The 15096-nt window shown below is 49.0% G+C and overlaps 1 protein-coding gene across 1 annotated transcript in view; it reads left to right on the forward strand.

The window, feature by feature from the left end:
- The first annotated feature begins 1670 nt into the window (after nt 1-1670).
- The window catches only part of PHC1 (polyhomeotic homolog 1), a 24784-nt gene continuing 11358 nt past the window's right edge, over nt 1671-15096 (forward strand). Inside the window, exons 1-8 of the mRNA XM_006032627.2 lie at nt 1671-1800; nt 6348-6510; nt 7250-7360; nt 8871-8948; nt 9889-10038; nt 11085-11240; nt 12359-12860; nt 13219-13990. Of these exons, the coding sequence (XP_006032689.1) occupies nt 6394-6510; nt 7250-7360; nt 8871-8948; nt 9889-10038; nt 11085-11240; nt 12359-12860; nt 13219-13990 (1886 nt within the window). The 5' untranslated portion in view covers nt 1671-1800; nt 6348-6393. The remainder of the gene's footprint in view (nt 1801-6347; nt 6511-7249; nt 7361-8870; nt 8949-9888; nt 10039-11084; nt 11241-12358; nt 12861-13218; nt 13991-15096) is intronic.

The following is a 15096-nucleotide window of genomic DNA, read 5'->3' on the forward strand; positions in this document are numbered from 1 at the left end:
GCCCCCTCGTGCAGCACCGGGTCGGGTCGGGCTGGGCTGGGGCCGGGCCTGGCTTGTCTCCGCGCGTGGGAGAACGAGGGGCGCGGCCGGGGGCGCTCGGGCACGGGCACGGACACGGACACGGACACACTGCCGTAGACACACACACATACAGACACGCCCCCTGCAGCGGCGCATCTCGGCCGCTTAGACTGAGGCAGCCCTTGTTCGACGGGGGGCAGCCCTTGGGAGATGCCAGCATGCACTGTTCGCTCCTTGTTTGATTGCAGAAAAACAAGAGCCACCTTTTTCTGCTGCACAGGGCCAGAATGTGTTTAGCGCACTGGGTTCCTATGTGAAATCTCTGGGTCGCATTGTGAGCCGTGTTTGCCCCCCTAACAGCACTCACAAGGCACAGCACTAGGGTGCTGCAACGCCCTGCCGGAGAATTGCTGCTGTAAGGTGCTGCCTTGCCCTTACCCTTCTGCATGGCTTCAGCCTGGCATGTCTTACCTCCTCTGTGTTGCTGTCTTAGCTCTGGTAGCACCTTTTGTGCTTCACGTTTACTGTCCCATGCTCTGGTAGCACCAGATTCATAGATTGTAAGGGGCTGGAAGGGACCTCGGAAGATCATCGGGTGCAGCCCCCTGCACCAGGCAGGAAAGACACCTGAGGGTCAGGTGACCCCAGCGAGGTGATTGTCCAGTCTCCTCTTTAAGATTTCCAGGGTAGGCGATTGCACCGCCTCTAGAGGGAGCTTATTCCACAGTCTGGACACCCTGTGAAGAAGTTTTTCCTAACATTAAGCCTAAAATGGCCTGCCAGGAGTTTGTGGCCATTACTCCTGGTTTTCCCCAAGGGTGCCCTGGTGAACAGTTGTTCGCCGAACCCCTGATGTGTACTCTGCTAATGTAAGCTTCTACCAAGTCCCCTCTCAGCCTTCTCTTTTTCAGGCTGAAGAGTCCTAGGGCCCTCAGCCTTTCCTCATGTGGCTTGCCGTGCAAATCTCTGATTATATCGATGGTTGATGTTGGTGCAAGTTTCTTCTTGCCTTGCTGGCTTGTCTGTGACACCTGCTTCTTTCTGCCTGTTCTGTACCTCAGTACCTTGCAATGAATTTTCCCTCAACAGAACTCCATCTCACTCTACGCTGCGGCTGTGTTGGATTGTATGTACGTGGTATAGCACAGTGTGTGTTTGTGCCTTCTGGATAGCATCAGAAATGTTTCATTGTTTGCCATAGACCTAAAGGCGTACACAGATTTATTCCTTTGTCTGACGCAGCTCAACAGTGTAGAATAGGAGCTGTGTCCCTGCTGTTGTGGCAAAGCCTCAGGTGGCTGTGGGGTGCAGTGGAATGACAACTGTGACCATGTCACAGGTCACAACAGAGCTGTTGTAAGACAGATACTTCCTGGTATAGCTCCTGATCAGATCAGCATGAGGGACTCGACACACTAAATTTAGAAGAGTTATCAGCCAACCTTCTCATTCAGTTACAATTTAAACTGCATCCATAGGTCTGAACACATCCTCATAGTTTTGCTTTGCCGCTTGTTTAGCACTTGGAGACTATGGTGAGTGAAGTGGTTCTGCGTGAGCAGAGTGGGGAGGTGGCCATAACATAAGCTAATAAATCATTTGTGTCTCAGTTTTCTGTGGGCCTGGTGCTGCAGTTCTTGGATGTTGCCTAAAAACTCCTCAATAATGAAGCTTCAAAACTTAACCAGACAAAGCGTAATTATGGTGCTGTTCTGGTCCAACGGGTGCAGATAGGCTGAATGAAGAGGACTGCTGCATTTGTGAATCTGACAGCAATAGGTATTTGTCCTGTGAAGGATCGGGCTGTGTCATTCTTGGTTGCTGTTCCCTCTTTTGACTCTCCTCCACTGCATTTTTTCCACCCAGCTCTCCTAACCCTCCCCCCCCCACCCCAGTTTTGTTCTTCATGACTTACGCATGAGAATCTCCTTCCTTTCCCAAACTGCAGGTTGAGCCAGTATGCTCTTCTCCAAGTTCCCCCTCTGTTCTCTCTTCCTTCCCATTCTTCCTGCATTATCCTCTCCTGGCTTTCTGTCATGCTCTAAGGTAAGCCACATTCCAGATAGACATGTACGAACACAGACACCTGTTACTGACACACCACAAACTGATCTTGGCCTTGTTTTTTTTTGTTGTTTTTTTTTTCTGGGGAGGATTTGGTTGAGTGAGTCTTGTCTGGCTGTGGATAGATGTGACATTTGAAACATTCCAAACACCTTTGAAATGTCTTTGAAAATTTCAGAATCTGAAAGTACAGATGTACAAGCCCAATAAAACACTCAAAAGCCTGACAGAAACATACATGGAGGGAGCAGGTACTATCCTGTGCTGTTCTTTTTTTTATTTCGGGTGCACGTGGTAGCTTGTAGGGGTGTGCGAAGTGGGCCCTATTCAATTCGGATTCGGCCCGAATTGGGGACAGTGATTCGATTTGTTGATTCAGATCACTGTCCCTGATTTGATTTTGCTGAATCTGAAGTTTCAATGCTGATTTGGAGAATCAGTGATTCAGACGTAGACACAGCTTTAAAAGCTTTTTCTACATACCTTGAGGTACCAGCATGGCTTGTGAATGCTGTGATGCTTGGGGAGATGGAGCGTCCCACAGAAGTTGGGGGGGGGGCGGGTCTCCACGTGCTCAGTGGCAAACCCGGAAGTGGACCAGAAGTACTTCTGGGTCCGCCATGGAGTGCGCAGGGGGACCCCCTCTGCACCCCCCCAGCTCGACGATCGGCCATGGGGGGGACCCCGGGTGCCCTCCTAGACCCAGGAGGCACCAGTTGCCAAGCCAGGGAGGCATGGGGGGCCCCCTACACACTCCCTGGTAGACCCGGAAAAGGACTGGAATTGCTTATGGTCCACTTTCGGGTCTGCTGCCAAGTGCGCTGCGGTGCCCCCCACACTTCTGTGGGCCACTCCATGCGCCCTGGCACTGCAGCATTCATGAACTGCCTGCTACCTAGAGGTATGTAGAAAAAACATTTAAAGCTGTGTCTATGTCTGAATCACCGGATCTCTCTGAATTAATTCAGATGGGTCCAATTCGATTTGGAGAGTTTAAAGGGTCCTCTGATTTGATTTGGATTTGGCCACCGAATCTCCGCCAAATCGAATCGGGGACCAAAGTTTCGCATAGCCCTAATAGTTTGGTCCTCCAGGCATCTCACAATACTGCATGTTCCCCACCCTCTTTCCCCCCAGCAAATGTTGACTGTTCACTTCAAATTCCCTCCCCTGCCCACTCCCCAAATTGGGACTAGAACCACAGGACTGATCAGCCCCTTGGCTGGAGAACACTGTTGCTGCATGCCAGCGCTGATTTTTTTTTTTTTTTCTTTTCTTTCCCATCCCCCTTCCCCCCCTTTTCTCTTTTCCCCTTCTCTTTTTTAAAGCGCTTTATTGTAGGGGCCACAGCATGGTACTGTACATCAGTTTGTGGCTGAAATGCTGTGTGTTTTAAACATTTCAAACCCTGTTTCTCCTGTAAAATATTTCAAATGTATGTGAATGCAAAAGTGTGGCACTTCTGAAAAGTCAAGGTTTGTACCCCCTTTTCTTCCTAGGCCCTTGACCAGAAATACCTTCTGCGAAATGCAGTGAACAATAATTTATTGTCGTTCCTTCACCTCGGAAGAGGCTGTATTTCACAGAGGTTTTTATATGTGAAAGGGACTCAGTTTAGCTCCCATTGTAGTCCATGTGAGCCTCCCCTAAGAACGCAAGAAACCCAAATTAAACAGCAGCAGGTTACTAAAAGAGCACAAGAACACTTGCTGCTTGTTTCTAGCACTGCTACTGATTTATCTTCTAACCCTGTGTGAATTACTTTGTATCTGTGCCTTAGTTTCTTTTGGTATAAAAATCTGCATTCTCTCCCTTCAGGTCTACTCCATGTCATGTATTTTCAATCTTGATTTATTTTTTATATTTCATACAGCTGCAACCTTGGGGAAATTTTCAACAGAATAGAATTGTTTTTTCTAGAGCTTTGACTTGTAGCTAGATTTATTGATTAGGTATTCTTGCTGGGTTTAAAAGAGTCCTTCAGGAAGGCATCAGCGGTCATTTAAATTAGGCTTCGCAACTGGAATGGCAGGGGGAATGCAGGCCAGTAGATAGGGAGCAGGGGAGGTGCTAGTTACTAATTTATTCTTAAAACTAGGGAGCAGTTTATTAGTTAAACCAGCTGAAATCTAAATAGTAATGTTATACTCTAGCTGGGGCAGGAAGCAGTCTGCAAGCAAGCATCCTAGATTTTAAAACTCATGGCTGGGATGTGACTGAGTTGCCTGTTTGCTGAATTTATAATAAGGCTGTTTCTGTGTAATAGCTGGTGGGGAAGAGGGTGTTTTCATTGTTAAAAATCTTGGACATGTAGCTACTATGCATGTTGTGTCCGAGGGGGATATCCTGTAATGATGCATTCTGTGTTCCATAGGGGCCGTTAGACTATAGATCAGGAAATGGTGGGATGAGGTGATTCAGGACTGCATTGATTCCTAATTAGATGAGGCTAGGGAGTTGGATTTCTGTTTAGGATGACTCTTTGAGTGCTGAGGAAACATTTCATCCCAAGGGAGAGCAAAAAACAAAAATGTGAACTTTGTTTTTGCAGAAATCCTACAATATTTTGTTTTGGAAATATCAAGCATCTGAAATGAAATATGCTCTAGGGGATCACTGGCAGCTGCCAGCTGAAATTGAGATGGTTGTTGTCAGCTTTGTACTGTCATTTGAAACTACTAATAATTGATAGTGGGCAACAGCACAACTGACAGGAATTATTTTCATTTCAGTTAGTAGGTGCCAGCTACTCCAGGGTGGCTTGTTCCATGACAGACCTGCCTTGCTGCCAGCTCCGGTTTGGGGCTCCATGCCTTCCATTGTCCATAGCTTGTGAAGACAGCTCTGGGGCCAGGCTGCCCAAGAATCAGAGGCAGTCTAATCCATAGGGAAGCCTGCATGATGGGGCTGCTCTGATGCTGTGGGTAGTTGGTAATCCGGGAGTCCTGATTGTAGGTACTCTTCTAGGCAGGTTGCAGAGGAATTGAGCAGGTGAACTATCGGGAAATTGGCCAGATTTCCAACCTGTGTCTGCTGCAAGACTTGTTGTAAGGGACACGTTTCCACACCATGGTTTTGTTAAAAATAAATGAAAAATTGGCATTTTGCAAATTTGAGAGAATTTCCAACCAGCACTGTCCTTGCCCTTCTCTGATTCATCTATGTTGCTGTCCATTTGCAGCCCTCATTTTCTATTGCCAACAGACCCTGCTGGTATTTCCCAGCACATCTAACTTTTTGCTAGAAACCACGTGGACAAGGGCTTCCTGCTTCATCTGCCTTTGTCCAATTTTTCACCAACCTCCATCTTTCTGCTGCTGGAAAGTTGGGCTCCACCGAGGCAAAGTTGGAAAACCTCTGGTACCCTTGCTCTGACTCACATTCCCCGAGTGACCCAGTTCATTCCTGTTGGTTGGTCCTCAGCTGCCCAAAATTCCTGGCCCTCACGGCGCTGTCTCAGCACAACGTTCTGCCTGGCTTCCAGGTCTCAGTCTAACAGTCCATAAACACTCTGGGTCTATAGTTCAGCCAGGAGGGGAAGAGTCAATCAGTGTGACGGACTGAGCAGGAAGGGGATGCATTAGCTAGATTGACTAGCAGGAAGATGGAGCTAGAAGTTAGATTTGTTGGACTGGGGAGAAAAGGTTCAGGAACTGGGAGGAGGGAGATGGATGACAAGTTGCACACTGCACTACTTCCCAGTTCTCTGCATTTTAAACTAACTCAATTTGTTCTGTAACTGTATAATTCCCTGAATGGTGTATAGCTGGTACTTCACTGTCATGCCTTTATAAGAGCCCAGGTGTGGCCACATAACTGCCATTGCACGCATTTCATTTATAATTGTAATGATAAATGATGACCATATGTTAGGTTAAATGATGGGTCTAACCTGGGGGTCTGCTGGGCAGCACAGAGGGGCACTCGTAGGGGATCCCAGGGCTGGCTTCTTCAAGTTAAAAAGCCATCAGCAGTACAGTGGAGTAAAAGTTTGGTTCTTTCCTTAGTGCAGGGGTTTCCAAACTGTGGTACGTGTACCCCTGGGGGTACGCAAGACATCTCTGGGGGTATGTGGAAAAAATTGTGTAATGGCTGATTTAATTTCATTATAATAATAATTGGCCATTTAAGGGGTTAAAATATAAAACATGCTAGTTAGGAGTACATGGACATTTGGTAAGTCTGGAAGGGGGGATGCAATAAGAAAAAGTTTGGAAACCTCTGCCTTTGTGCAACTGAGTTTTTTATTCTCTTTGACTTAGGTCTTGAGTCAGTTCCCTCAGTCTGAGGTCCCTGGGACCTGTCACCATGGAGACTGAAAGTGAGCAGAACTCCTCCAGCTCCACCAATGGGAGTTCAGGGTCTGGAGGAAGTACTCGCCCACAGATTTCTCAGATGTCTCTGTATGAGCGACAGGCGGTCCAGGTGAGAAGAAACTTGTGTTCAGGAGCTGGACAGGACAACAAGGTGGGGAGGAGGAAAGGGGGAGCAGGGTGGGGAGAAGACCTCGCAAGGGGAAGTACCCTACTGCCTCCCTCTGTTTTTTCAAATGTCACCGATTGTGATCAAATGTCAATGGGATTCTGGTCATGGGTTTGGCATATTTTCAAGCCTAGGAAGATGGGAGGTGTCCAGCCTGACCAGACCTTGGCTTTATAGTCTGATATTCTGTTCCCCGTCTCACTGGAGGAGCTGTTGGTTCACTTTGTCCAGGATTCAGCCTCTTGGTCTGTTGGACTGTATTCTCGGGCAAAACGAAACTTTTGTCCTGCTGCCCTAGAGCCAGACAATGGAGTCATGCAGCTCGGTATCCCAGCTCCTCTGCATAATACACAACTGGGTTTCATTAAGGGCATTTGTCCTTCTCTTTTAGCACTGAAACGTACATCTTCCTGAATTCTTTAAGTGTGGTTACTGCACTTCCTGCTGCACTGAAATACACGTATGATCAGTTGGGTCTAGTATCTCATCGCTGGCTGTACTGTCCCATCTGATGTCCTGTGTCTTCCTTCTAGACTTAATCCAGTGGCTTGTGTACTCACACCATTCAGGCTTTGGATGGTCTTGTGGCAGTTCTTTAGATCGTTTAGTGTCTTGGACTGCACCTCATGGGCACACTGTATGGAAGTGGGGGTCTCTTTTTGAAAGCTTTTCCTTTCTCCAGGCCCTTCAGGCCCTGCAGAGACAACCCAATGCAGCCCAGTACTTCCACCAGTTTATGCTCCAGCAGCAGCTTAACACTGCCCAACTCCACAGCCTGGCTGCTGTCCAGCAGGTGAGTTATCAAGGAAAGGATTGCTTATCCCTTGGGACTGCCTCACTATTTTATGTATGTACATCATTGAATGCCATGCGGTTTCTGGAATGTGACTAGAGCTCCTTGTTGCTATGGTAATTCACCTGCCTGATGATGATAAACCAGGTGCTCATGGTGGGAGTTCTGAAATAGTTCTTTGGGGTTTCCAGTGATATACTGTTAACTGGGAAGTATATTACCAACATCTGCCATTGCCCTTAAATAAGACACAGATTATTGTAGAGGTAGCGGATATGGTTACATTTTGAGATGGATGTAAAACGGGCAACAGTTTGAGTTTTATGAGCTTGTCTTTCGGTTTGAAATGTTACATTAAAGAAGGTTCTCCATCTTTTGAATTTTTCTGTGCAACTTGTTAGTTTATTTTTCCACATTACAACTGGAATTTTTTTATATCTTTCTGCCTAACACTTTTTTCTAGCAGTCTGTTTTTGTGTCCCCTCACATCTTTTAACGATGAACCTTGAATAGATCTGGTGCAGCATTTTTTAAATTAAGGTTTGTTTATTTATACCAAGTATTTGCACAGTAGTTGGCTATTGGACACAGTCTTCACAGACAGCTACTTTTTCTGTCACGTTACCCTGCCCTGAAGATGATTGTATGTAACAGATAGAATGGCCTCAGTCAGCCATCTGATAAGTTTACCTTGTGTCAGGTATCACTTTCTGTAACTGCTTGCATGCTGCACAGCTCGGGGGATAACTTTCCCAGGTCTCTGACTGCAATTTTGTGGGGTAGGAAGTACTCTCCAAGGGGGCTGAACTGTTTGTGAAGCAGTTGATGCTGAGTTCATTGAATGGGCAACAGCCTTCAGTCACAAAGGTGAGGGACTGAGAAGCCAACTCACATAATGGGACATACCATCTCCATGCGCAGGCACACACCTTCTAGCCCAACAGCTGCTGTATTCCGGAGACCACAGGCACCCTAATTTGAAATGTATCCCCTATGAATGCCATCTTTCCAGTGCTCCTAAACCTAAACTGAACTGCTTTACCTAGTATCCACAAAAATACTGGCCTGGGGAGCAAGGGGACCTGGTCAGAGTGGGGTTGTGATTGGCTGTTTGGCATGTGCTGTAAGTAGAAGTGGGAATGGAAGAGTGTTTGCCTTTGGCCTGGGTGAGAGGATGACATGTACTAAGTTTTCACTGCTTTGATTTAGTGTGAGGTGTGTTGTTAGCGCAGCATCCCTAATGAATTCCCAAGGGAGGCTTGTATAGCAGGTAACAGTAAAGTGGTTCAAGACCTGATGTGGGAGGAGGAGCTTTGCCAAGTTGCTGTATGTGCCTGGTTCCATTGAAGGGGAAGCAGGGACTTGCCATGGCTGAGTTGTACTCCAACTTGTAGGGGTTTGGGCTGGCATCAGTGATGGGATTGGCCACTCTGTCTTGGCTAAATTTTGGAATAGAATTGGGAGGTCCACTCTAGATGCTCATATACTCTCATCTTTCCTTTTCTCCCAGGCTACAATTGCAGCTAGCAGACAGGCAAGCTCGCCGAACACCAGCACCCCCCAACAGACCACCACCACCCAGGCCTCTGTAAGTAAACACTCTCTCACCTTTCTGCCTCCTCACTTCTCCCCTTTTGGAGAACAGGCTTCTAGTGGCACAAAGTTGCTGAAGATGGTGGGAAGCCATGGCTTGTGGGTGCAAACTGGCAACAACAAGGATATTGGGCACTGTAATTATGAATGAGGGTTAGGGAACCTAGAGGGCTCAGGTCTTGTGGTGCGAAAGGCATCTTTGGCTAGGAAAATGAGAAGTGATCTCTTATGGTGAAAGAATGGGGTGACGGAGGGATTGTGCCTCAGGGCGGGACCAGCAGCTGGAAGGCTCCTGTTTGGGAGAGCAGGAGGAGCAGTCATTGGGTGTCGGTATGCCAGAGCTTTGTAGGTGGGACTGAAGAGGCTGGAAATGGCCAGAGAATTGATGGGGTGCTTATTGGATTGGGGTGGGAGGAGGCTGGGAATGTGTCATTGCATGAAATGTTAGCAGCATGTGGGGAAAAGGAGCCTGTTCCTCATAAGGTGTTGGAGCCCCTTACTAGCAGGGCTGCTAGCCAGGGCTGCTAGCCTGCTAGCCCTTACTAGCAGCTTGAGTGATGGATGCTAACGCTCAGACCTGCATTATGTAGGGAGATAGTGTCCAGGGCTTAGTGCAAGAGATCCTAGACACTAATGAGGGGCCTAGAACAACTGCTGGTGCTGAAACCTGCCTGGTTTTTTTTTTCCTCACCCTGGCTAACAAGGTATTGCTCCCTTAAGGGAGGGAAGCAGTGGGGCTGTGAGTCATGCTCTGTGGTATAGACAAGGTCTCCCTGATCCCTTCCAGTTCATGTTATAGGCAACAGGGAAAGGCCTGGCCTTAGAGTGCCATTTCCTATCTTGCTGTGGTGAGTGAGCTCTCATGCTGGGTTGTGGAGGCCTTGTTTCTGACCCTAGTTCTACCAGTGAGATTTGGGACTCTTCTCTGTTTGAAGATCAATCTAGCCACCACATCAGCTGCCCAACTCATCAGCCGCTCGCAGAGTGTGAGCTCCCCCAGCACCGCCACCTTGACGCAGTCTGTGCTCCTGGGGAATGCCACCTCACCGCCTCTCAACCAATCGCAGGCCCAGATGTACCTCCGGGTAAGAGATTGCATGTAGAACTTGTCCCCACCTAATCCTGGCTGTTCAAACAATCCAGGGCTCTTATGTGACCACCAAAATAAATCCCTGTTTTGAGATCAATCCTTGACTTGGATGTAACTGACTAAGGGATAATACGATATAGTTTAAATCCAGATTGGAAATCTCTAGTGCTTGGGTCCATAGGTTTGATCTAGAGTAGGATTGACTCGGCTTTCTAAAGTGGATATACTAAGTTCAATATGTTCTGCTGCATAGGGAGAGTCAGTGGATGAAACTTTTAAGATCTGGGTTTTCTCTGCTCTGTATGAATGGCAAAGATCCCATGGCACTTCTCACTAGACTAGGTGTGCACGTAAAATAACTGTCCCCTCTTAGCAAATCCCAGGCTTGGTTACTGATCTGAAATATAAGCTTCTCCTCTCAACCAGTTCTGGAACAGGTATTTATCTGGCAAATTATTTTCTTCAAACATTCCCAAGCTCAGGTATGTAACTCAGAAATGGTGGTTGTCTCTTGGCCAAGCCTGAGTACAGACATTGGTGTGAAAGGTGTACATCGTTCTCCAAATCAATCCTGGGTAAGGCTGTGTATCAAAAATTAACTTTTTCCATGGTCATCCCTGGGGTCAGTGTTGTATCTAAAAAAAATAACTCCTTTCCTCTCAACCCATCTTGGGCTCTGTTTTATAATCCCCTTCCCTCCAGCCATCCCTGGCTGCTGTTGTGCCTATTTCTCTGCCAATCCCAGACAGACATCTGGAAATAAAATCCCAGTCTCTTAGTTGTCCCAGATGACCCTATGGCAGCCCTCCAGCTTCCCCATGTGTTCTAGAAGACAACACCTCCCCACAGGAATGCTGTCCCCAGTTCCATGGTCCTCAGGGCTGTACTCTAAAACACAACACTGGGCGGGTCGGGAATGCTGCAGCCCAGTTTTGCTTTGTAATCCTCTTGTGGTTCGCTTTCTTTCTCTCTCTCTCTCTTGCTCTTTCTCTTCCCCTCCACTCCTCCTGCTCTTCACACTACCCAACCCTCCCCCAACAGCCGCAGCTGGGAAACCTGTTGCAGGTGAACCGGACCTTGGGCCGCAATGTGCCTCTTACCTCCCAGCTCATCCTGATGCCTAACGGGGCTGTGGCTGCTGTCCAGCAGGAGGTGCCACCCGCTCAGTCTCCTGGGGTCCACACAGACACAGACCAGGTCAGTGCCGCCCCCTCCACTCCCCCACACACATGCACCCCTCTCTCCAGTCTGTCTGTCTCTGTAGAGGGCTTGCTCCATTCTGCCTGCCTTTTCTGACCCTTGTACCACTGCAGGCCACAGGCTTTGTTCTCTCGTGCCCATGGGTTAACACACTGATGTCTTGCCTCCAAAGTGAGGATTCGTTTTTTGCCTCACTTCCTGGAGTGACCCACCACTGGAGCCATTCCCATCTTTATGATTGCTTGGCAACTCCCATATTATTGAGTGCAGGGTTCTGGGGCTGGTTTCCAGTGGGACATGTGCTCCCCAATAAAGAGCCTTTGTCAGCATTAGCCTGTTACCCCTTTGGTCAGTCTTAAAGAAGCCAAAGACTGACCAGGCCCCGGGATTCATCCCTTGCTTTAATTTGTAGGAGGTCCTCCAGGCCTGTCACTTGTCTTGACTTTCTTGACTATTCCTGGAATATCTGGAGGCTTGGTTTTTGACCAGCTGAGCCTCTGCTCCTTTTTGCCTCTGCTGCAGTTGCCTCCCATCTGTCTCTGTGCCTGGTGTGTGTTTTTTTTTATTTTTTTATTTTTGAGTAAAGTCAGCTGTCATCATGCTTGAAGACAACACAGCCAAGTGAAGAAATGAAGAAGATGGCAACACCAAAGAGCAAGGATAAACTGGAGAGATCTGAGGGGCCTGCAGGCAGCGAGGAGAGATCTGGGCCTCACAAGTGGAGAGCCCTGTACCCAGGGAGTCTGCCTCAAAAGTAAAAGGGGAGTTACTGAGTCTTGCACAGCTTGTGGCAACAGAATCATCTCTCCAATGGGAATAGTATTCTTAGGTTCATTCAGAAGGTGCCATGGGATCTTTAACTTCTATCAGAGCTGGGGCAAGAGGAAGTTCAGGTTTGACTCTTTCCAAGAGATGGTTCCGTCAGGAGGGCAGCACCTCCAGTCCTGGCCAAATCCATATGTGGGGATCTAGAGTCTGTGGACCAAGTCTGGTAGTGAAGTCAGACTGGATCTTCTGTGGTGCTCCTCAGTTCCCCACCTCTGTCATACTGTGAGGCAATAGGCATCTGTAAAGGTGACCTGAACAAATGGACTGTGTTTTCTGTGTGTTTCTAGGTGCAGAATTTGGCTGTGAGGAGCCAGCAGACCTCAGCCACTAATGCCCAGCTTCAGGGCTCTGCTCAGAAGGCAGCCTTACAAGGAAACTCCCAGACTTCGGGCCTACCACAGGCCACCAGTGCTGGCCAGACCTTGGCAGTAGCACAAGCCTCTTCCGGTAGTACAGGCCAGTCTCTCAACCTTAGTCAGGGGGCAGCAGGCAGTAACAGTGTCTCTGGGGGAATGGTGGCAGGTGGCGGGAGCCAAGCCACTGCAGGTCTAAGCCAGGCAAACTCAGCTGGCCCTGCCAGCAGCTGCCAGAGGAAAGGTACTGGGGTGGTTCAGCCACTGCCAGTTCCAACTGCCCAGGGAGTAACAGTGAGTCAGGGAAGCCAGACAGAGATGGAGAATGCAGCAGCAGCAAAGAAAGCTGAAGCAGATGGCAGCGGGCAGCAAACAGTGGGCATGAACCTGACCAGGACAGCTACCCCAGCGCCCAGCCAGACCTTGATCAGCTCCGGTAAGCAACAGTCCTGCTTTCACCTCTGCTGCTGCCCCCTTCTGCTTCAGTTCCTAGGCCCAGCTTTTTCACTCAACACTGCCTTCTTAAAACCCAGCAGGGAGAGCTTCTTACGTAGCCTTCTTATTTCCACCCTTCCAGTGTGCCCTTCCTCATGGAGTGTCACCCCACAGGGAGACAAGGGGAAGACGGTCCTGGGCCTTTCCATCTTCTGCCGGAAAGTTGTGGTGACTCCTATTAGAGCAAGGTTTTGGAAGTCACCTGGTGGAAGTGGAAGGGTCCTGTATTCCAGTCTGCCTGTCTCTGGGCTGCTGCTTTGTTGTTAACGCTGTCCTCTGTCATTCTTGTCCCTCTGTAGCCACCTACACGCAGATCCAGCCCCACTCGCTGATCCAGCAGCAACAGCAGATTCACCTGCAGAAGCAAGTGGTGATCCAACAGCAGATTGCCATTCATCACCAGCAGCAATTCCAGCACCGCCAATCCCAGCTCCTCCATACCGCCACCCACCTCCAGCTGGCTCAGCAGCAGCAGCAGCAACAACAACCACCTCTAACCCAGCAGCAGCAACAGCAAGTGCCACCCTTGCCACAGCAGGCTCTGCCACCTCAAAGTCAGCAGCAGGCTCAGACCCTTGTGGTTCAGCCCATGCTGCAGTCCCAGCCTCAGCCCATACAGCTCCAGCAGGATGTCTCATGTCAGCAAGCTACCAAGTCGCCTGTTCCCATTCAGTCCAAGCCCCCTGTGGCCCCCATCAAACCTCCTCAGCTGGGGGCTGTCAAAATGTCAGCAGCGCAGCAGCCCCCACCCCACATCCCAGTGCAAGTAGTGGGGAGCCGCCAGCAGGGCTCAGCCCAAGCCCAGGCCTTGGGTTTGGCTCAGATCACCACCGCAGTGCCTGCTCCCCGGGGGATGCCAGCCGTGGTCCAGCCTGTTTCTCAAGCCCATGCTACTTCCCCATCCTCCCAGGCATCCACTGTTACAACTTCCCCACAGGAAGCCCCTCCCCTCACTACTGGGGTCAACTTGGCTCAAGTTCAAGGCACGGCGCACATGGTGAAGAGCACAGCTTCACCACCAGTCATGGCTCAGGTGCCAGGAGCATTCTACATGCAGTCTGTCCAGTTGCCAGTAAGTGATGTAGTGTGTGTGTTTGGGGCTGTGGGGTTTGGAGGCATCCCCTTTTGGCTTATGCTTAGGGCACCCATTTCAAATGAACCTTAGACTAGTCAGATGTGGGGGAGTTGGGAACGGTAGCATGGGGCCTTTCCTCTCTAGAACTCTGGTTCCAAATGGTTGATGACCATGAGTTATTCTCATGCCAATCCATGGCATGTGTCAATTCTCCAAATGAGACGGGTTTCTCCATCACAAACCCACTATCCCAGTTAGCATTGACTGGCTTTTTTGTTGTCTCTCAGCAGACACCATGGCAGAGAACATTCTGTCAAAATTGAACTCCCCACTAGAGGTGGATCAGAGACCCTTTGGTTTGTGCTATTGGCCACTAAAGTAGGACCTGCTTTAGGGCCTGAGGATTCCCTGACGACCTGCACCCATGTTTCCAGGAGTCCCTCCACGGAAAAAACATAGGCATAATTTTCATTCCCTGAGGCTGCATGGGCCCCTGTCTCACTGGTGCCAATGTCTCTGCTTCACATGTTGAACCAGTACCTTTCATCGTACCAGATATCCACTGCAACCACATGTTTCCTGTGGGTTTCACCAATATTGCTGAGGGTAGACTTGGGCTGTTGTGTTTCTCAACTCTTTGGCTGCTGTTTTTTGAAACCATGAGTTCATGTAACAGTCTCTGGCCCCAGAACAAGAAAAGGCTCTCTGCTGCTGTTTCACTTGTTTTGGTGAGGAGCAGAGTTTAGCTAGCAGCCAACTAGTTTGGCAACCATGTGCCAGGCTCCAAGCCACTGGTTTTTGCTGGGTTTTCAACATGCCAATGTGAGTCTCTTGTTTATTACCTGGAGATGCTGGGGTCCTGATGCTGGTAAGTCAGGGTAGGACAGCAAGGTGATGGTATGTTCCTGGGGAGACCGTTGTTGTGGTGTTTTGTTCCCTACTAGGCAAATGTGTGACAGTCTAGATACGTGTTGGTGGGGAGTCTGAAGTGTTCCCATGACAAGGAACCAGGCTGGAGCTGGAAGGGTGAGGAGGTGAAAGGATAAGGCAGTGCAGGGCATTTCCTCTGTGGCCCTTGATAGGTTTTGTGCTTCACCTGTCT

This window comes from Alligator sinensis, unplaced genomic scaffold, assembly GCF_000455745.1.
Source record: "Alligator sinensis unplaced genomic scaffold, ASM45574v1 scaffold1129_1, whole genome shotgun sequence".
In the NCBI taxonomy this organism is placed as follows: Eukaryota; Metazoa; Chordata; order Crocodylia; family Alligatoridae; genus Alligator; species Alligator sinensis.